This window comes from Cryptococcus neoformans, chromosome 5 (assembly GCF_000149385.1).
Source record: "Cryptococcus neoformans var. neoformans B-3501A chromosome 5, whole genome shotgun sequence".
Taxonomy (NCBI): Eukaryota; Fungi; Basidiomycota; class Tremellomycetes; order Tremellales; family Cryptococcaceae; genus Cryptococcus; species Cryptococcus deneoformans.
In genome coordinates, this window is record NC_009181.1 from 1 (window position 1) to 19896 (window position 19896).

General features: G+C 48.2%; 8 protein-coding genes and 1 non-coding gene across 9 annotated transcripts; 6 read left to right on the forward strand and 3 right to left on the reverse strand.

The window, feature by feature from the left end:
- Nucleotides 1-330: 330 nt before the first annotated feature.
- CNBE0010 (hypothetical protein) lies at nt 331-1911 on the forward strand (the record flags this gene model as incomplete). Its single annotated transcript, XM_770488.1, has 1 exon — nt 331-1911. The coding sequence occupies one exon, from the start codon at nt 331-333 to the stop codon at nt 1909-1911; it is 1581 nt and encodes a 526-aa protein (XP_775581.1).
- A 42-nt stretch (nt 1912-1953) lies between these two features.
- On the reverse strand, nt 1954-2691 carry CNBE0020 (hypothetical protein; the record flags this gene model as incomplete). The annotated part of the gene is made up of 1 exon (XM_770489.1): nt 1954-2691. One exon carries the CDS (start codon nt 2689-2691, stop codon nt 1954-1956), a length of 738 nt encoding a protein of 245 aa, XP_775582.1.
- A 1192-nt stretch (nt 2692-3883) lies between these two features.
- Nucleotides 3884-6038, reverse strand: CNBE0030 (hypothetical protein; the record flags this gene model as incomplete). The annotated part of the gene is made up of 11 exons (XM_770490.1): nt 3884-4033; nt 4078-4272; nt 4331-4442; nt 4487-4608; nt 4658-4788; nt 4836-4846; nt 4930-5339; nt 5389-5726; nt 5778-5854; nt 5913-5930; nt 5983-6038. 11 exons carry the CDS (start codon nt 6036-6038, stop codon nt 3884-3886), a joined length of 1620 nt encoding a protein of 539 aa, XP_775583.1.
- Nucleotides 6039-6422: 384 nt separating this feature from the next.
- CNBE0040 (hypothetical protein) lies at nt 6423-7533 on the forward strand (the record flags this gene model as incomplete). Its single annotated transcript, XM_770491.1, has 5 exons — nt 6423-6516; nt 6572-6970; nt 7015-7119; nt 7166-7263; nt 7321-7533. The coding sequence occupies 5 exons, from the start codon at nt 6423-6425 to the stop codon at nt 7531-7533; spliced, it is 909 nt and encodes a 302-aa protein (XP_775584.1).
- An 841-nt stretch (nt 7534-8374) lies between these two features.
- Nucleotides 8375-11041, forward strand: CNBE0050 (hypothetical protein; the record flags this gene model as incomplete). The annotated part of the gene is made up of 11 exons (XM_770492.1): nt 8375-8449; nt 8498-8560; nt 8612-8723; nt 8767-8922; nt 8971-9144; nt 9196-9362; nt 9410-9940; nt 10002-10117; nt 10164-10285; nt 10343-10827; nt 10880-11041. The coding sequence occupies 11 exons, from the start codon at nt 8375-8377 to the stop codon at nt 11039-11041; spliced, it is 2163 nt and encodes a 720-aa protein (XP_775585.1).
- A 1939-nt stretch (nt 11042-12980) lies between these two features.
- CNBE0060 (hypothetical protein) lies at nt 12981-13463 on the forward strand (the record flags this gene model as incomplete). Its single annotated transcript, XM_770493.1, has 1 exon — nt 12981-13463. One exon carries the CDS (start codon nt 12981-12983, stop codon nt 13461-13463), a length of 483 nt encoding a protein of 160 aa, XP_775586.1.
- A 194-nt stretch (nt 13464-13657) lies between these two features.
- On the reverse strand, nt 13658-15793 carry CNBE0070 (hypothetical protein; the record flags this gene model as incomplete). The annotated part of the gene is made up of 3 exons (XM_770494.1): nt 13658-13991; nt 14046-15338; nt 15396-15793. 3 exons carry the CDS (start codon nt 15791-15793, stop codon nt 13658-13660), a joined length of 2025 nt encoding a protein of 674 aa, XP_775587.1.
- A 1050-nt stretch (nt 15794-16843) lies between these two features.
- On the forward strand, nt 16844-19184 carry CNBE0080 (hypothetical protein; the record flags this gene model as incomplete). The annotated part of the gene is made up of 12 exons (XM_770495.1): nt 16844-16999; nt 17073-17142; nt 17192-17264; nt 17337-17645; nt 17696-17803; nt 17862-18050; nt 18113-18461; nt 18535-18661; nt 18723-18734; nt 18784-18878; nt 18939-18999; nt 19060-19184. The coding sequence occupies 12 exons, from the start codon at nt 16844-16846 to the stop codon at nt 19182-19184; spliced, it is 1674 nt and encodes a 557-aa protein (XP_775588.1).
- Nucleotides 19185-19424: 240 nt separating this feature from the next.
- Nucleotides 19425-19532, forward strand: CNBEt010. The gene is made up of 2 exons: nt 19425-19462; nt 19496-19532. It is a non-coding gene; the product is annotated as a tRNA-Lys (tRNA).
- Nucleotides 19533-19896: the final 364 nt, after the last annotated feature.

Genomic DNA, 19896 nt, shown 5'->3' on the forward strand with positions numbered 1-19896 from the left:
CCCCTAACCCCCTAACCCCCTAACCCCCTAACCCCCTAACCCCCTAAGCTTCGCACATCCCGTCTCATCCCCTTGAAGAAGGACGATGGCTCTATCCGACCTATTGCTGTTGGCGAACTTATCTATCGGCTATGCGCGAAAGCTCTCATCATCTCGCATTTCCAACCCGACTTCCTCCTCCCGTTCCAGCTCGGGGTCAAGTCAATCGGTGGTGTAGAGCCGATCGTGAGGCTGACAGAGAGAGTCTTGGAGGGTTCTGCCGGCGCTGAGTTCTCCTTTTTAGCCTCGCTCGATGCTTCTAACGCTTTCAACCGTGTAGATAGGGCCGAGATGGCAGCGGCGGTCAAGACCCATGCGCCGACGCTTTGGAGGACTTGCAAATGGGCCTATGGCGACTCGTCCGACCTCGTGTGTGGCGACAAAGTCCTTCAATCCTCTCAAGGTGTTCGACAGGGTGACCCCTTTGGCCCTCTCTTCTTCTCAATCACCCTCCGACCAACCTTGCACGCCCTCAGTCAATCGCTAGGTCCGTCTACGCAAGCGCTCGCTTATCTCGATGACATCTACCTCTTCTCAAACGACTCGCAAGTCCTCAGCAAAACTACCCAATTCCTCGCCGACAAGCAGCACATCATCAAGCTCAATGAAAAGAAATGCAAGTTAATCAGCTTCGATGAGATCAGGCAGGAGGGCTTCAAGATGCTAGGGACGATGGTAGGTGGTAAGGAGAAGCGGGCGGAGTTTCTGGAAGGCAGGATTCGGAAGGAAATGGCAAAGGTGGGCAAGCTCAAGGATCTTCCACATCAACACGCGCTCCTTCTATTACGCTTCTGCATTCAGCAAAATCTACGACACCTGCAGAGAAGCCTACGCTCCGACGACCTTGTAGATCTATGGGAAAGACTGGACACGATGCTGTGGGAGGAGGTGAAAAGGATGAGGATGAGGCAGCGAGAGGATACGGTGGAAGAGGAGGCTCTAGGGAGATCGTTGACGAAGCTACCAGCGCGACTGGGCGGACTAGGTCTACTTTCCTTCAAAGATGTAGCCCCCCTTGCTTACCGCTCGGCAGCCGAGGCCTCCGACACTCTCCTCGATAACCTAGGTCTCCTTTCTTCGCCAGAGGAACCTCCAACTCCGATCCCCCAACGAACTCGATGCGCAGAACTCTGGGAATCGCAACAGGAAGCCATCCTACATAATCTCGGCGACACTGAACGCAAGCGACTCACCGAGAATGCCTCCAGACTCGGCCGAAGTTGGTTATCAGTTATCCCTTACCTTCAACCCCTGCGCCTTTCCAATGTCGAGATTGCCTCCGGTCTCCATGACCGCACCCTGGTCGGCTCCTCGATCCCTGTCTGTCGCTTCTGTGGGTCGGACTCACCTTTGGGTCACGACGAGCTTTGCCGCGCCCGCAACCCCTGGACCCAGCGCCGGCACAATGCCATCAACCGCGTCATTTATCAACACCTCAAACAAATTCAAGGTGCCACGGTTGAGATTGAGCCCCACACGCTGTCGGGACAAAGGAGAAACGACCTTCGGGTCAGAGGTTCCAGCGCTCTGGCCTTCACTGACTACGACCTGAAGGTTTACTCCCTCGGGGACCGAGACGCGAGGAGCACAGCCACCCCCAGCACCCCCAACAGCAAACTGGCCGAATTCTGCTTGGACCGGTGCGTGAACTGGCTCGACAAGGTGGGTCAGGTCGTCTCCAAGAACGCTCCGAAAGTCACCGGTGGGGTCTTTAAACCGATCATCCTTTCCACTGGTGGCCTGATGAGCAGGAGCACAGCAGACGAATGGAAGGAGTGGAGGGAGGCGATGCCGGTGGGGGGGTTCGAGAAAATGGAGAAACGGATTGGTGTCGAGCTAGTAAAGGCAAGGGCGAGGACGCTGGTCTTATGAGGAAGAGGAGGTTGGATTATTTTTTCTTTAAATGTTGTTTATTTAAGTAGTTTCTTTCATTCGGGTAACACACACGACAACCCAATAAATTAAACAACGGAAAAATGCAACCTCTATAACCCCTAAATTCGATGTACTGCTTGTATTTTCCCACATGCGACCGGAATCAATGTCCGATGTGGACGTATGATTGCCAGTGCCTGGCTCGGTTCCGGAAGGAAATTTCGCACCTAAGTCCCAAGAGAGGATATCTAGGGTACTTTGATCAACATTGTCCATCCCCTGGCCCACTATATCGCCTCCAGTAATGTTCTTCCATGGACTTTGAGCCCAATCCGGAATGGAATGGGCGACGAACGATGTCGAAGCATGTTGCGGTGTAACGGCGAAAGGATTAAATGGAGGCGCGAAAGGATTACTATCCAATGGAGATGTCCCCGCCGTGGACTCTGGCATATTTGAAGTTTGAGTGAATAATGGAGCAGCCAGTGCCGGATCGAGTTGATCACTACCAGAATCCTTCTTCTTCTTAGTACTACCCCGCTTCCGCTTCCGAACAGTCGGATATTCACATCGTACTGATCCTTTAGCACAGGTCGTGCATATCGGTTTATCACCCGAGCATTTGATTTTCCTAGCACGACAGGCGTTGCAAGCTACAGTCGCACGCTTGACTTTAGTATCGTCCAGTTCACCAGATTTTCTTTGCGGTGTGAGGTCATTAATCTCCGCCGATGGAAATCGCAGTTCTGGGGAATCGAGATGGTCTTGAGCTGACATGTATGTGCTAGTGAATTATTGGATAAGTATGTTGAATGCTTGGTTGGATGTGCAACAATGGTGAATCAAGGATTCGAATGTCATGTCGGTCGGAACCGCCGACCAGCGGAACCAATTTTCCTTTAATGGAATGGTCAGGTTCTTTCAGCTTCATCGTCATTTTTCACGTGATTTGCGAACACGACCTGCGCGCTGAGGTGCGTAGGAGCCAGGGAAGTTGATATCACTTCGGGTCCTTATCCTTAATAAGTAAGACCCACATCTACACCCAGACCTCGCTGAGCTGCCAAGCGAATGAGCGGATAACCGTGGAAATCATCCTGTCGATGGGTGATGAATGGGTACAGTAAACATAACATAAATGTTCAAGAAGGCATCGATAGACGGAAGAAGACATGGAACGTTTCTATACCATAAAGAAAGCCATCCGCCTGAAATGCTTTGATTATCCATGCATTGATATATGAGGCTTGAGCTGCTTCGCGCCAATGCAGACAGTTCTTGTTTGTATCCAGGTTGTTGATGATTAAGTTGTCGGCATTTCGCACTTTACTCGGAGCTGAGTGATCCAGGCAATGATCCAGGCATTACATCCTACTTTCAATTAATGGTTATCGAGACGATATTACACCTCATGCTTTCTACTTGCTTGCAGCTGAAACCCTTGAAGCATACGCCTCGATATCAACTCGTTTCTACTCCCTGCCACAATGGTCAAACAACTGGCAGGGATCAGGTCTGGAGAGCGGTCGATGCTATGTAGAGTGACTTTTAACTCCCAATGGTATTGCAAGGGCTCGCTTGCCGCACGCATCACTTTATTTGGGGGTCATGATGATTTCTGATCTCGTATAGTGTTTTGGGCAAGAGTGTGACAGCTCGATATAGATGACTCCGCAGTCAAATTGCCTTCACTCATCGTCTACAAACACGAGTACAGAACGGCAATTGACCCAAGTTATCATGTCATTAATGCTTCCCATAAGATTCTTTCAATTTGCTTCTGTATAATCTAAGACAACAATGTCCATGGCGATCATTGATAGAACGGCTCCAGCACTGTGTAAAAAGGGAGAATGTCTGAATAACGATGCATCGTCCGTCACGCTCTGGTATAACAACAATTCACAATCCATTCGACAAAACTAAAATCTGACAAAACCATTTAAAACCATTTATAATAACTGGCAAATTACACCTTTTCCGTTGCCTCCTTTTTAAACGGAATGGGTCGCTGGTGCTCAATGGTGATCGGCAAGTCCTTGTCATCACCACTAGCTCTGCTATCTACCTCACGCTCGACCATGCCGTGTTCCTCTCCAGGGTGGAGGTTTCGAAGTTCCTACATTCATCAGCCATAGTACAAAGGACCGTTGGCAGACTCACATCCGGCAAAATCCTTAGAATCTTTTCGCCTGTGAAGAGCAAGTCGATTTGCTCCAAGGATAGTTTGGCGGTTTCGGGGTAAAAGAAATAGATGAGCGGAATAAAGCAGGCATTGAAGACGCAGAAATAGATGTAAGTCTTATAGCCGATGGAACTGATGGAGACCGGGGTGATTTCGACAACGAGGAATGTAAACTGCGCAAAACATTAGCAAGTTGTGAGGGAACGAGGCAGTCCTCTAGAAATGACTTACGATCCAGTTTGATGCCGAAGCGAGGGCGGCGGCAGAAGCTCGGATGGGTAATGGGGCATACTCTGAAGGAAGCAACCAAGGAATGGCAAGTAGTCCAACGGCGAAGAAGAAGCTACTGGGGTTATTTACTCGTCTTCATTGATAGTGATGGCTCACTTGAACAGGAAGAGCATTGTTGCGGCGACAATACCAGTCCCTTTGAAGGAGACCGAAGTGGTGCCCGCGAGAATCGCCATACAAGCACATTGTCCGATGGCAGCGAACAGCATGAGCTTACGCTAAGTAGAAGGTGAGCAATCCGCATTGTGCGGAAGGAAAAAGACCTACTCTGCCGATCCGGTCAATGGTCCAGATGGGTATTAAAGAAGACAGGAAGTAAGCGATGCCGTTGAAGCCGGACATGAGGAGGGAGATGTCGCGGGACAACCCGACGGACTGTTCAAAGATGACGGGAGCATCTGTTTTTATCAGTACCGGGGCAAACATATGTTCGATAGCAACTAACAGTATGTGATCCTGATATGCGAAGGTGATAAAGGAGAAGATAAGAAGTCAGCTAGTTTCGAACAGAGAAAAAAGGAAAACGAGAGAAAACATACAAGTTGATACCACACAGTTGCTGCATGAACTGAGACCCAACTCCAAGCATAACACGATAGAAATATCTCTCTCTTCCGATGGTAAAACATGCACGAACAGCCGAAATGGGATCGCCATTCTTGTCCCGCACAGTTGCAGCCATCTCTTCTTCGAGGGCAAGCCGAATTTGTGCATATTCGAGGTTTACAGAGTCGACCCGGACATCACCGGTGGCGAGAGAGAGCTGGTTGAGCACTTCAAGAGCTTCGTCTTCCCGTCCGTGCTTCAAAAGCCATCGGGGTGATTCAGGAAGGACGAGAACGAGGAGGATGGTTACAATGGCAAACAGCAATTGGATGGCCAGAGGGGCTCGGAATTGAGCCGGGCTGTTTACAAAGCTCATGCCGTAATCAATCCAATATGCGGTCATCTAGTGAGATCAGCATATATATCGGAACTTCTACATGTTGTGGACGTACAACACCGAAAATATTGATAGCCAGCTCGATGGCAAGAGCTCGACCACGGTCCGTTGCTTGAGTGGTCTCACTATGCCATACGGGGACAGTACTTGTGTTGACACCATTACCAAGGCCAGTGATGATACGTCCGACGATGAGTTGAGGAATACCGAAAGAGGCAGTCTGTAGAGTTGCACCGATGATCAGAACCGTACAACCGAGCATGATACATCGGCGTCGACCTAATCTCTCGCCGAAGAAGAAAGTGAACAGGGAACCGAAGAGACATCCAATTTCATATATGGCGACGACGGTACCCTGAAGGGAGGCAGAACCATTACCACCGTCGGTGGTGTCTGAGCAACGTCAGCAGGCAATCCTCAGTCATCCCTCGTTGGGGCACTGACCGATTTCCGGGAACTGCTGCGTAAAGGCAGAACCGGTCAAGAGACCAGACATGACTCCTTGGTCATATCCAAAAAGTCTTCAGAGAAGTAAGTAAAAAAAGCTAAAAGGTAGGAGATTGAAAAGAAAAAACATACAAGAATGCGGAACCGCAACTAAATAAGTAATTTGTCAATTTCGACTAATTGTTTGACACAAAAGACTAACCAAGCCGTGATGGCCCAATTGACAGCTCTTCCTTTGAGGAGAGTGTTACGTAACATGCTTGGGGATGACTTAGTTTTTGCTCTGCGTGAAGTGGTATGAGGGAGGAAACCGGGGCAACAAAGGACTTGGAGGTGGGGCGAGTGCTAAAACAGGTTCGAACAATGAGCTCTAACCCCTAATATAGATAAGTATCTGGATTAGATCTGGGTGCCCCGCGTACCAGAGCCGAGATCCCGCTACGGCTTCCCTCGGAATTGACGATCAGCGGAGTTGGGGAATGAGGACCTCGGGCCGAGGAATGGAAGTTAAGGTTTGTGGGTTGTAACCTTCGAAGCCGAGGCGAGTGCAACGACATGAAATGGGTAAGATACAGCAACTTTTTGTCTGCTTTGGTATTTGTCGCTCACAACTCATCTCATATCGTGAACATACTCCCAATCATGACTGCAGAATCTTTCAATGCTGCTCAAAAATTCGAAAACGGAGAGGAAGTCGTCGATCTGGCTGTGGCCGGTCAACCTCAACCGGAGGACGGTGAGCATGGAACGAGTCTCTTGGACGTCGAGTCTGTAAGCTGATTGAAATCCAGCCACCCCTTTGGTCTCTTTGAAGACCCCCCAGTTGTTCTCCTTAGCCAAACAAGGAGTTATCGTTACTGGTGCTGCCCGAGGTCTCGGTTTGGCCATGGCCATCTCCCTCCTTGAGGCTTCCGCCGCTCACGTATATTGTGTCGACGTTCTCCCCTCTCCAGTCACGGACGAGTGGGATCTCGCACAGCGCACCGCAAAGGGATTCGGAAGCACAATCGAGTACCGTCGTCTCGACATCACCGACGAAGAGGCCGTTAAATCGTCATTCGCAGACATCTACTCGACATGTTCTTATCCGGTCAAAGGACTCTTTGCAGCAGCGGGAATCCAACAAATGATTCCAGCTTTCGATTATCCGGCCAAGGACTTCAGACGAATCATGGAAGTAAATGTTACCGGTACATCCATTTTTATGCATCGGGATGAAGCTGACCAAATGCAGGAACCTTCTTGACGGTGCAGGCAGCCGCTAAGGAAATGAAAGCACGTAAAATTGCGGGCAGCATCGTCATTACAGCCTCTATGTCTGGGTCTATTGCTAACAAGGGTAAGTTAAGGGCCCTTTGAGGGGAACAAAGGCTGAAACGACCCAGGTTTGACTTGTTCGGCTTACAACACCTCAAAATCGGCTCTCTTGCAACTCTGTCGCAGCGTCGCAGCCGAGTGGGGTCAACATGGAATCCGAGTTAACGTACGTCTTATTCTGTGTCCTCTGCGTCTCGGGTTCCCAAGCTCACGGTCGCTATAGACTCTCTCTCCAGGATATATCAGGACAGCCATGACGGACGGACTTCTCTCTGAGCTACCCGACCTTGAGCAGGAGTGGCTACGAGGAAGTATGCTCGATCGTCTATCCACTCCTGACGAATATCGAGGACCACTTTTGTTCTTGCTCAGTAACGCTTCCAGTTTCGTCACCGGGGCGGATCTTCTCGTGGATGGTGGTCACACCGCATTCTAGTCATCTCAATTTCCTTTAGTTTTATGCAATGCACCAGTGATTTTACTCCAAAGGACTGAGGACGGCATCATCCTTGGTGCTTAATTGTTGAGCCCCCGGCACTATTACGATACAGGCCATGAAGTCCCTTTTCGCGGGTTTCTTGATGGTACTCTCATGCATATATCCTTCCCACGTGAACAGCAATGCGCAGGTTTGCACTTATCACTTAGCCGGAACGGAGTTTCACCTGAAACAATCTAGACGCATTTCTGTGGATGCATTCGGACGGTACATGTGCAAGAGACTTCCAGAAAAAAAAAAAAAAAAAAAGAAGGTTCGCCGTCCGTGTGATTTGTGTTCCACTAGCCGAAAATGTGTTCCTTATTATTATCTAGGATGTGCCGCGGAAGGGCTTTGAAATTCTCCGGCGGCGGTCTGTGAATGTCCCAGGGAGCTGGACCAGACGCGCGGTTCGGATGTGCGTGTGTGGATATAATTCCGCTGATTTTGTCTGTTGAGTGGAACGATCGATGAAGTCGGTTCGCATGATTGTTGCTGGCTTTCACTCATGGAGCGTGGCATTGACATCACTGCTCAAATCCCGAGCCTTGCCCAAAGCTCCTCGGTCCGCTCAAAGCTACTTTCGTGAGCCCATGCTCAGCAACTTCAAATCCGGAACGCAACGGTAGTTCGTAATCATGCGCGCGGTCCTGGACCCGCCTCGGTCCGAGAGAACGCTTGCCGGATTTGTTGTGTTCGGTGTGCGGGCAAAGTTGTATACTTTCCTCATAGATAACAGTACTTAATTGACTGACAGTCTGCACTGTTGATCTTGAGACAGTGAACAATACATGACAGGATGACGGCCACCAGAAACACGAATGGGCACGGAGAGCTGAACCGGGAGGCTCACACAACCAACAAAGTAGTTTCCGTGAGTGCGCTTTTCGACTGCCGCCGAGTTGGACTGACATATTGGCAGGAAAAAGAAGAACAATTGGTGCTGAACACGATACGATGCCTTGCAGCAGACTTGTGTCAGCAGGTATGTTCAGTTTCCGGCGTCCGCAAGATTTTGATTGCTAAGTTCTCGCAGTACAAAGGCGGTCATCCCGGTACTGTTATGGGTGCCTCAGCCATAGGGATTGCCTTGTGGAGATATGAGATGAGATACAACCCTCTAAACCCCGACTGGTTCAATCGAGACCGTACGTTGAGCCGTCGAAAATTGAGGAAGCTGAGCCCAGATAGGCTTCGTCCTTTCGGCTGGACATGCTTGTCTTTTCCAATATATTTTCCTCCATCTTTCCGGCTACGAAGCTTGGACATTGGACCAAATCAAGATGTATCACTCCCCAGCGACTTCGGGATCTATGGCCGCAGGACACCCTGAGATAGAATACCCAGGCATGTGGAATCTCAGCAAAGCGATGATGATATGATTGACAATTGCAGGTATCGAGGTGACAACTGGACCCCTCGGACAGGGTATCTCTAACGCGGTCGGGATGGCAATTGCATCAAAGCAGCTTGCGGCGACATACAACAGGGAAGGGCTGGATATAGTGGACAACAAAATCTGGTGTTTCACCGGTGATGGCTGTTTACAAGAAGGTGTTGGCCAGGAAGGTATCTCTTTCTGACCGGAAATAAAGAAGTCTGGGTGCTAACGTTCTGCAGCCATTTCGCTGGCAGGGCATTTGGGATTGGATAATTTGATCCTGGTATATGACAACAATGCTGTCACGGTAGACGGCCGAATCGACAACTGTTTTACCGAGAACACTTCGAAAAAACTACAAGCTCAAGGCTGGAATGTCATCGACGTCTATGATGGCTCGAACGATGTGAGTGTTGAATGCTTAAGCCAGTTCACGACTCATGCGGATAACAGCTTGCCGCGATCCTAGAAGGGTTTGACAAAGCCAAGCAGTTCAAAGGGAAACCAAGTCTGGTTAATATACGTACAGTCATTGGTTACTCCTCACGAAAAGCCAACACTGGACCGGCCCATGGTCAAGCCTTGGGAGACGATGAAGTGGCATATGTCAAAACTCAACTCGGATTCGATCCTGCTCAGAAATTCGTTATTCCCGACAAGGCATACGAATATTTCGCTGAATGCAAAATCAAGGGTGCAAAGGCAAACGAAGAATGGAACGAAAAATTCGAAGCCTACTCAAAGGCGTATCCAGACTTGTATAAACAGCTGACTGATCGAATGAACGGCAGATTTGCTCCAGATGGTTGGGAAACTCTGTTACCGGCGAAAAAGGATCTTCCGCAAGGGGACCAGCCTACCAGGAAGTCAAGTGGAATCGCAGTTCAAACTTTGGTGCCCAAGAATAATACCTTCATCGCTGGTTCAGCGGACCTCCTCGAATCCACCTTTGTCAATTTCGATGGTCAAGTAGAGTTCCAGAACGTGGGTTTTTTTAAAACTGCAGTTTTGAAATGTTTGATTTGAAGGCTGACACTGTCCATAGCCTTCTTCGGGTCTGGGAGACTACACTGGCAGACAAATTCGCTTCGGCATTAGGGAGTTTGCAATGGTGGGTTTGGGCAACGGTATGGCAGCATATCACAAGGGAATGTTCATCCCGTGAGTGACCAATTGCCTATTATTTCAACTGCTTACATTTCATAAGTATCATGTCTACGTTCTTCATGTTTTGGATCTACGCTGCCCCGGCCGCCCGAATGGCCGCTTTACAACATCTGCGATTCATCGGAGTTGCCACTCATGATTCCATCGGTATAGGGGAAGATGGTAGGTATTCCCTTCAGCCTTGGCATCCATTTTTGCTGAATAAATATTACTTGGTAGGTCCCACCCATCAGCCCATCGCTCTGGCTGCTTTCTACAGAGCCTTACCGAACATCAACCTTATCCGACCTGCCGATGCAGAGGAATGTATGGGAATGTGGCTCTTGGCTCTATCGGATCAATCAGCAAACACCCCCAGCATCTTCGCCTTGTCTCGACAACCCGTGCCCCTTCTTTCCGGAACCGACCGTACAAAGGTCGCACAAGGGGCTTACATTGTTTACGGTGATGACAGAAGTCCGGATATGACGATTATTGCAACCGGTGCTGAAGTCGCCCGAGCAATCGAGTCTGCCAAGCTGCTGAAGTCGGTCAAGAAGGTCCGAGTAGTCTCGATGCCTTCCCAGAAACACTTCGACATTCAAACTGCAGAATACAAAGAATTGGTTCTAAAGAGCTCCACCGCCCTCGTGGTCGCAATTGAAGCATGGGCTTCTTACGGTTGGGCTAGATACGCACATGCTTCGTTGTCCATGCAGACTTTCGTAAGGCTATTTCCCCTTTGGCATTTGATCCTCAGCTCATAAATCGCGATAGGGTCACTCGGCACCTCAACAGCAGCTGTATGAGCATTTCGGATTCTCTCCGAAAGCCATGGCAGAGAAGATTGATGAGTGGGCGGCCAGGTGGCAAACGAAAGGAGGCCGGCCAGGACTTGGTGATTTCGAAGAGCTGTTGCTGCGCTATACGCAACATTGAGTCAGAGATTCAAGGTTCCATGGTGATTGCTTGTTAAATGGCATTGACACGCAGTGCTTAGGTTGCGCAGATGCTGGGATTATGTTATATGAGTACTGAGATTGTGCTGCATGAACACTCGGAATGATCTGGGAAACATCGAACCTCTTTGCCATTCTCATATAGAATTGCACTTCACATGTGGAACAATGCACTCTCGACAATTCGCTTATTCTGTCAAACAAGGTCTCAACTCAGAGGGGTCCAGCAAACGATTTTTGATGACTCTTTTTCATTTCAGCACTAAAATCACTTCGATTCATCGATCATGCGTCGACAGGTCAATTATGAGAGGACTGGACGGCTCGATCTGAGAGGACCTCGCATGTAACTCGCAGAACATTGATACTCCGAGAGAAGATCATTCACAAATCCAACCTCCCATTTTAAACACAGTAGTTGAAAAACAAATCGCCAGATGAGAAGGATTGGAACCAGGCATAAGAACAGAATCATGAGGGGCCGGTGTAGGCCGCGACGTTGAGATGCTGGAAGATAGAAGGGTTGGCTGGTCAATGGCAACGCAACAGTGCTATGTGAACTCGCTCGATATAATAAATGGCTAGATCGATGGAATAGCCAAAAGATTGAATGGGCCCGTATTCATATGACTGGAGTAATATGTATGGCAAAGCGGATATACAGCACACATGTTTGTATACAGCGTCAACAGATGCGAGAAGAGCGTACAGATCGAAAGCACTTACGCGCAAGATCCCATGTATGGCCCAACAACTTGTTTGATAATTTGAACCCTATTGAATGGAGGCGTACGTCGTTTCATCCCCAGTCGTGCATTGATTGAATGAGGGACGGTCCTTCCGAGATCATTCCCCTTTCCATTTCCGGTTCTTCTCCACCAACCTGCTTCACCAGCTTCTGATCCAGCACCGTCACTTTGAAATCCTCCCGGCATGGGGAAGACGAGATGATATGGACAAGCGGGCGTGGATAGATGGGAAGCCAAGCTTCTGTACAACATCAGCAGATGAGACACATAATCCCATACATTTCCCAACCTCTTCCTTTCTTGCAGATGTAGGTATGCAAAAAGAAGTCGCAGTGATCAGCAAAGAGGGGCTAGTAAATGCAAGCTAGATTGTCACAGCTTCACGCCGCAGCAGTCGTGATGAATGCGCACAACCCGAAAGCAGCGCTGTATTTTGTACTCGTTTCTTCTCTTGCCTCGTAAAATGTTCGCGGACAATTATTTGCTCCACTCGCAAACCACATCAATGCGCGTATAAACCACCGTGAACCCTTCTCAGACTTTGTTCTGTTTGGAAGGTCTACCGACTGAGATTCATTGGAACAGAGGCCCTAACGGCATGGATCGACGCCTATCTATTCGGAATTACAGCAGAGTTAGAATTACACGACTTCCAAGGCTATTTGATGAACACTTCTTGTAATAAATAGGGTTCAGGAACGCTAAAGATATGCGCATTTTTCTCATGATTCACATTAGAAAAAGGAGATTAAATGCCACATCGGGCGGCTTCGGATATGATTACAAGAAGATTACAAGGTTGATTAGAGAGGGTATGTATGACGTTGCTGTTGTTTCACTGGAATCGCCCGCCAAGTCCCTGAGCGTTTTTCGTTCCTCTGCGAACGCAGCTGAGAGCGGTGTGACGTTCGCTGCGTCGGGCATCCTCTACAAAAGCTTTATAATTCTCATATTCGCCCTTTCCCCATTTAACTTTACCATCCACACGGTATACTTATAACAGGACTGTACACGTCAAACACTGCCAAAGAGTGAGTTCACACGACCATCACACATAATAGTCCTTTCACACGTTGCGTGTCACATAGTTGCTGACCATGTTTGCCTTTCACAGCACCACTTACAACCTGGCAAAATCTCCAACAGAGAAAAAAAAGACAACAGAGAACCATGTCTGCCAACGCACAATCCCGCCCCGAACCAATTCCTGTTCCGGGAGCGTCTCATGCACCTGTCTCTCCCACTTCTTTGCCCTCTGATGTCGCCACCTCTCCCAACGCTCGCCGAAAAAGCAACCCTTCACCACCTATTGACCCTTCCAAACTCAACAACCACCCTGCTCCTCTCCCAGAACAACCTGAATCACCCAAAGCTGAACCTCGCTCTCCTCCACTTCGCAGTCCTCAGAACTCTACCTCTCCCCACTCGGTGACGGCTGCTGATTCTGCATACCTTGACACTGGTCTTCCGGCCGAGCCCGCTTCACACCCTACGGTCGCTGAGACGGGAGCTCTTTCTAGTAGTCATGAGACAGGACCGAGGCAGGGACAGCTGAAGAGGGTCGAGAAGAAAGGTGATGGTGGAATCATCAAACTCGGTAGTCTTGGAGGAGACGGTTTGAAGATCAAGCCTCCAGTGGACAGGGAGGATTAGATGGATAGTAATATGTAGAAGCCTGTGTACGATAAGCGAGTACATTTTTTAGAACTAAATGAAGGAAACACGTTGCCTATGTACAGTTTATGCCCAAGATGAAATTCATGTAAATTTACCTCTTTACCTTCCTTCACAGCCAGCGGATCGTACAACAAACGGTTCTGACATGTCGTTTTTTTTTAAATACAACTCTACAAATCCCTCTCCCCACCCCATATCGCCTTCACCCTAGGAAATCTCAAACTTTTCGCTCCTTCTCTTCCTATTGCCTCGCTCTCGGAAAAATACTCCACCGTTATCGTCTTTCCCACAATCTCTTCAGGTTTCTCTGCATATCTCAGCCTCTCCTCAGCTGAGAACCCAGATCCTACGGAGACAGGGTGCCCCTTATGCTCAATCCAGACACTAGCGAGAGCTTCATGCTCGTCGAAAACACCGTTGATAGCAAGGCGCATAATGTTGGTATCTGCTGATTTGACGACGTACTCGGCGTCTTGCCATTTCTTGAACTTTCGAACGTCCGATCTAAGCCTTGGTCAGCTTTCGCTGATTTTCCGAAGGTACACAACGGTCACCTACGATCTCTTCCCCTTATAAAGCTGATCCGCCCTCAAAATCAACCCCTCCCATCCCTCATTCGCCGCGCGTTTCACCATGTCCTCCACATCCTCCGGTCTCTCAACCTTGCACTGCACCAGAGCCCTCATAATTCTCTCCTGCTCATCTATCCCCTCCAATGCTAATGACTTGTTCAACCAATTTCCCAGCCTCTCAACATCCGCTATCCGCTCGCTAAACTTCTTTCCTAGGCCGGGTCGAAGGAGACCTTGTTTGGCGTAGACCTCGGCCCAGGAGAGGACGTCAAAAACAAAGTAAGAGAGGTGCTGGATGGTTCCGCTTTTTCGTATGGCTGAGACAGTAGAAGGGAAGTCTTCAATGAAAGGGTCTGATGCGATCCACATCTTATCCGCCGCTGATCCGTCATCTCTCGGCTGGACCACCTTCAACTCCTCCTCCGTTTTTGGGCGCATCAAACAAATTTCTCCGTCGAGTACCAACCGCTTTACAACTCCTGTTTCACGCATTTCAACCACCTCCGGATCGTTCTTCAGCCACTCTCGCAAGGGATTGTCTGGATGGTCTTTGACAAGCAGGCGAAGTTGTTCAGAAAGTTTGGTGAGGGAGTGGAATGGTTTACCAGAACGAGAGACGAAATGACCATGGACGAACTCGAGGGGTTTGGAAGAGGAGGAGGGGACAAGAACGTCGATGAAGGAGAGACATCGGACGCCATCAAGTTTGCGAGAAGCATACCAAACAGGTTCGGATTTGAATAATGAGGAAAATGGTGGTTCGAGCGATTTACCGAGGGCAACTTCGAATTTGTCGAGAGGTCTGAAGGTTGGGAGGATGGGTGTAACGCCGCTTACGGAAGGAGAGATTGGTCTCGGTGAAGACGCCAATTGGGAAGGTTTGGACGATGAAGCAATCTGTGTTGATGGATATTTTTTGGATAGCGATGGAGGTGACACTGTATTTGACAACTCCGACTCTCCTTCCACCCACGGTACGTTTACTAACGTCTTCGCCCCAAACCCGGCCACTAAATTTCTATCCAACAGCCTCCCAAATGTCTTTAACAGCTCGTCATTTCCTATGACACCATTCGCCTTCAGAAACGCTACCACCGTCCTCTTAGCGTCATGACCTGTTACGGCCTTTTGAGATAATAGATCGAATAACTCAATGAGAGATAGATCGGAAGTGGCAACTGAAGGGAGATCAATGGACTTGAAAGATTTGGGTGGATTATCAATAAAGGACTTGAGAGACGAAAATGTCATATAAGTGCGGTGATCTGGATGATATACGCTATTAGACATCAGTAATAACATAGCAAATGTATGCATTCGCAAGTCGAAGACTCACTACTCGAGAAGCTCCCGAAGCCAAGGATATCCTGCAATAATGTTCTGCTTCTCCGTTTTTGAGTTCTCCGCAGATACTCTATTGTTCAGCTCCCCTATATCTTTGAGGATTTTCACAACGGAATCTCCAGTACCCCCTGAAGAGTGGATATATCGGCTACCCAAGCCTATCGTCGCAAAAAGTTGTGCTGGCTCGTAGGTCACCCTCGAGCACGTTCGAAGCAGACATGATGATTGATGTTGATAGACGGCAGAACTCGCGGAAGCTGGTGACAGGTAAAGGTTTCTGTCTAAGGGATTTAAAGCGGCATGTAAGGGCTTAGAACGCCAGCGTAGGATGGCCTTGATGGATGATAACGATTGACGAGTCGGTAGTAATTGCAATAATCCACCAAACATAGGTGGGATTTTCTCTGGTGATCGATTGTTGTTTGTCTAGTTATTTAAATGAATGAAACAATAAATCCAGAATGGATGTACCGAAGAGCGTCATCAGTGGGTATGTAGCAAATTATTTGGATACCTCGGGGGATATAAAACCAATCACGAAACGAGAATCGATAAAATGAAAATTGATACGGCCAAACAAATGACGTTACGTCGACGGTCGACGAGCCGACGAGTGAATGACATGTTGTTTTGGTTATTTATTATTTAATTAAGTCAGCGGATATGTCCGATCTCGCAACTTAGTGCCATGTTTACGTGTTCAAGACAAGGACCGACAGCCAACGAAGACGGCGGAGAGAAGAATGGCAACGAACGGTTCGTTGTCGTCAACCTCATACACTTCGCATTTCCCTAGTTTCTTGCTGACTGCCAAAAGGTACTCAGATATGTAGGCCTGTATAGCGACTGCCGACTATCTACGACATGAAACACTCTGATGGAGGACACGTCACATTATGTAGGCACTTGGCGCAGATCACTAGGTAGGTTTCGTAAACATCTGAAACGGAGCTAGGTGGTGAGAACGAATATGGACCTTTACGGTTTTCAGAGGATGCCATAATCAGATGAGCTGGGCGTGAAGATGCGTAATGCAAGGCAAAGGGCTGGCTACCAAAACAGTCATCACCGTTTAGTAGTTTTGTCTGATTTGAAAGGACTTCGACAGTCCAATCCTCATTCACCATTTTGTAACATATGGAAGTATAGCAGGCCGTACAGTCCTCAATAAAAAGGTACAGATTTTTACGATATAGATAAGATGGGATAACAGCGATCAGCGCAGGCCAATGGAACAATGCGGATTACTACCGGGCAGGTCCTCGATAATTGTAAGTGCATTAACTTGACGTGCACTTTTTGTGAAATGGCTAGCTGACAGTTTCGCCAGTACCAGGAGTAGCGGAACGTTAAAGAAGGGCATGTGCACGTCTCGTCTCAATTTCTTTCTTTCCATCTCCCATCTATCGATTTTCGCCTCGAAAGTGAAATTTAACCAGAATGCCCGTCCCTACTGACGAAGACAAGCGCCTCCCTGTTACCCTATTGAGTGGGTTTTTAGGTAGTGGAAAGACCACTCTTTTATCCTACATTCTCAAGTCCAAGGAGCACGGACTACGATGCGCAGTCGTAGTAAATGATATGGGATCTTTGAATGTAGGTCACTTCCATCGTCCTATCACGTCTTCTGGCCCTCTTCTCCTATGGACAATCGCTCACTGCGTCACAGATCGATGCCGCATTGATCAACAACCACAAACTTACTCAGAAGGAAGAGAAGGTTGTACAGATGCAAAATGGTACTTCTTTCCCACGAAATACGCCTGACCTTTGTTAACGTTTTTTCAGGCTGCATTTGCTGCACCCTTCGAGCGGATTTGTTGGAAGAAATCGCTACTCTAGCTGAAGCAGGCCAATATGAGTATGTCCCATTTCCTTTAGCGGTTCCGACTCTGATTCCACAGTCATGATGTAGCTATCTTATTATCGAAAGCTCCGGTATCTCTGAACCTATCCAAGTTGCCGAAACATTTACCACCGAGTTTGCGGAAACCATGGGGGAAGGTACCGTCGAGGAAATCATCGATTCCCTTCCCGAAGACGCCAGCACTACCCCTGAGTCCCGGCGTCGCTTGGCCGAGCTAATCCATGCTGGTGGTCTTTCAAAGGTTGCCAGGCTTGACTGTTGCGTCAGTATGGTAGATTGTACTACCTTCCTCGATGATTTCGATACAACAGACTTCCTTACCGATCGTCATGGAAAGGAAGTCGCACCGGAGGATGAGAGAAACATTACCGACTTGTAAGCTCACCTTTTTCGACTTTTCGGTCATTCACTGACATCGAGGCAAGGTTGACCGACCAGATCGAGTTTGCCAATGTGATTTTATTGAATAAAACGGACATGGTATCCAGGGAGCACGTTGCCAAAGTGGAAGGTTTAGTGAAAACTCTCAACCCGTAAGTCCATTGTATCTTTGCGTTTGTCATGAACGACCACGTATTCTTACGGAACTAGCACGGCCAAAATCATCTTGACATCTTATTCCAAGGTGGATCTCAAGGACATCCTCAACACTCGCCTGTTTGACTTTGGTAAAGCTGCCATGGGTGCTGGATGGCTTCAATCCCTTCGCGAAAACACATTAACGGAGTTCACCGATGCTCGAGGTAACAAGAAAATGGTACCCAAACCCGAGACTTTGGAGTAAGTTCGCCTCGCCGTCTAGTCAACCTTCCAAGCCGTCCATAACCATAGCCACCATATAGATACGGTATCGGCTCTTTCGTGTACACCGCCCGTCGCCCCTTCCATCCTCGCCGCCTTTGGGACCTCGTATCTAAACCCTTCTGCGTCCTCCAAACGACATTCGAAGACGATGAGGATCAAGATTCCGACGAAGAAGATGAAGACGACGAGATGATTCAAGAATTGACCGAGGAAGAAGGGAAACAAGCGATGTTCGAGCAGATGCAGAAAGAAAAAGCTGAGCTTGATTTGCCTGGTCGGGCTAAGTACAAGAGGGAATCTCCTATTTGGAAGGGGTTGCTAAGGAGTAAAGGGTTTGTTTGGCTTGCTACAAGGCCACATGTGCATGGCGAGTGGTCTCAGGCAGGCGTATGTTTCTCTTCTCCCTCTGGCTTCATATTAAGCTGTAATTGTAAAAGATGCTGATATTTCCATCGCATAGATCATGTTCACTTTAAACGGCGGTGGTCCTTGGATGTGCCGTATCCCAGAAAGCGAGTGGCCTGGCGGAGACGATCAAGAGGTTATTGATGCAATCAAGCTTGACTTTATGGGACCATGGGGCGATCGTAAGTTGCCGTAACGAGGTTAAGACTTATAGTTAATTGTATTCTTCTCTTGCTCGATTAGGCCGTCAAGAACGTGGGTAATTCATGTTCTCTGGGTAATCAAGCTGATTAAGGTTTTACAGTGGTGTTTATCGGGCAAAACTTAGACAAAGAACTCATTACAAAAACACTTAACAACACTCTCCTCAACGACAAAGAATGGGCTCAATGGGAAAAGGTGCGTTCACTTTTTCGCCTTGACTTATCGACTCTAACAGATTGTTGACGAACACTTAAGATTATGAACTCTCGCCGCTCAGAAGAGAAGAAGCTGGAACGTCTTTGTAACGTCTTCGATGGTGAGTGTGACAGCCCGCTCTCTCTCAGTGTAACAGATGCTGATTTTAACGCCGCTGCAGATGGATGGGAAGCGTGGATGGATCCCGAAGCTTCTGTAGAGGAGGAAGAGGTCAATGAAGGCCACAGACATGCGCATGCTCATGACGTACCTTTGGTAACGAAGAAGGCGAAGCTCTCGGCGTAGCTTAGCCCTTTAGTATGCTTTCACCTTTAGCACCATTCTTATTGATGCGGATATCAAAAATACTCTTGGCCATACCAATTTGCCAGGCGATTTCAGTATACGACTCGAGGAGCAATTCTACCTGTGGATTTAGTTTGAATGCTGTGCTACGTAGGAGATGAACGCGGATTACGACAATAATGTACAGTTGATTTTGGTGTGGAAAATTGATGATTTGCATGGTGATCGAAAACATAGCAAGCCCCCGTGGCGCAATCGGTAGCGCGCACGACTCTTAGAGTCTGCTTGAACTGGTTACGGGCCATCATCTCAATCGTGCGGTTGCGGGTTCGAGCCCCGCCGGAGGCTTTTTTACACTTTTTCTTTTTTCTTTTGCAATCTCGTTCTTTTTATTCTATCTATTATGTTTCATCTAATAAAAATGAACAACACTGTGCCGCAATAGTAGTGTGAGTGGTCGAAGCGAATAAAGAAGCTTACAAATGTCTCAAGCATGTTTCGTTTTGATGCATATGCCAAAAAAACCGTTCACCCTCGCTGGAGAAGCTAAGAGTTGGTTGATCATCAGTCCAGTGTTGCATGCACCGTTTTGATAAACTTCTTGACATACTGCTAGGACATCAGTAAATATCCCTTTTTATGTGATGATTTTATGACCAAGAGCTGATTTTGAACCATGAAGCAACCAGCTCTTATGATCCAAACCAGGGAA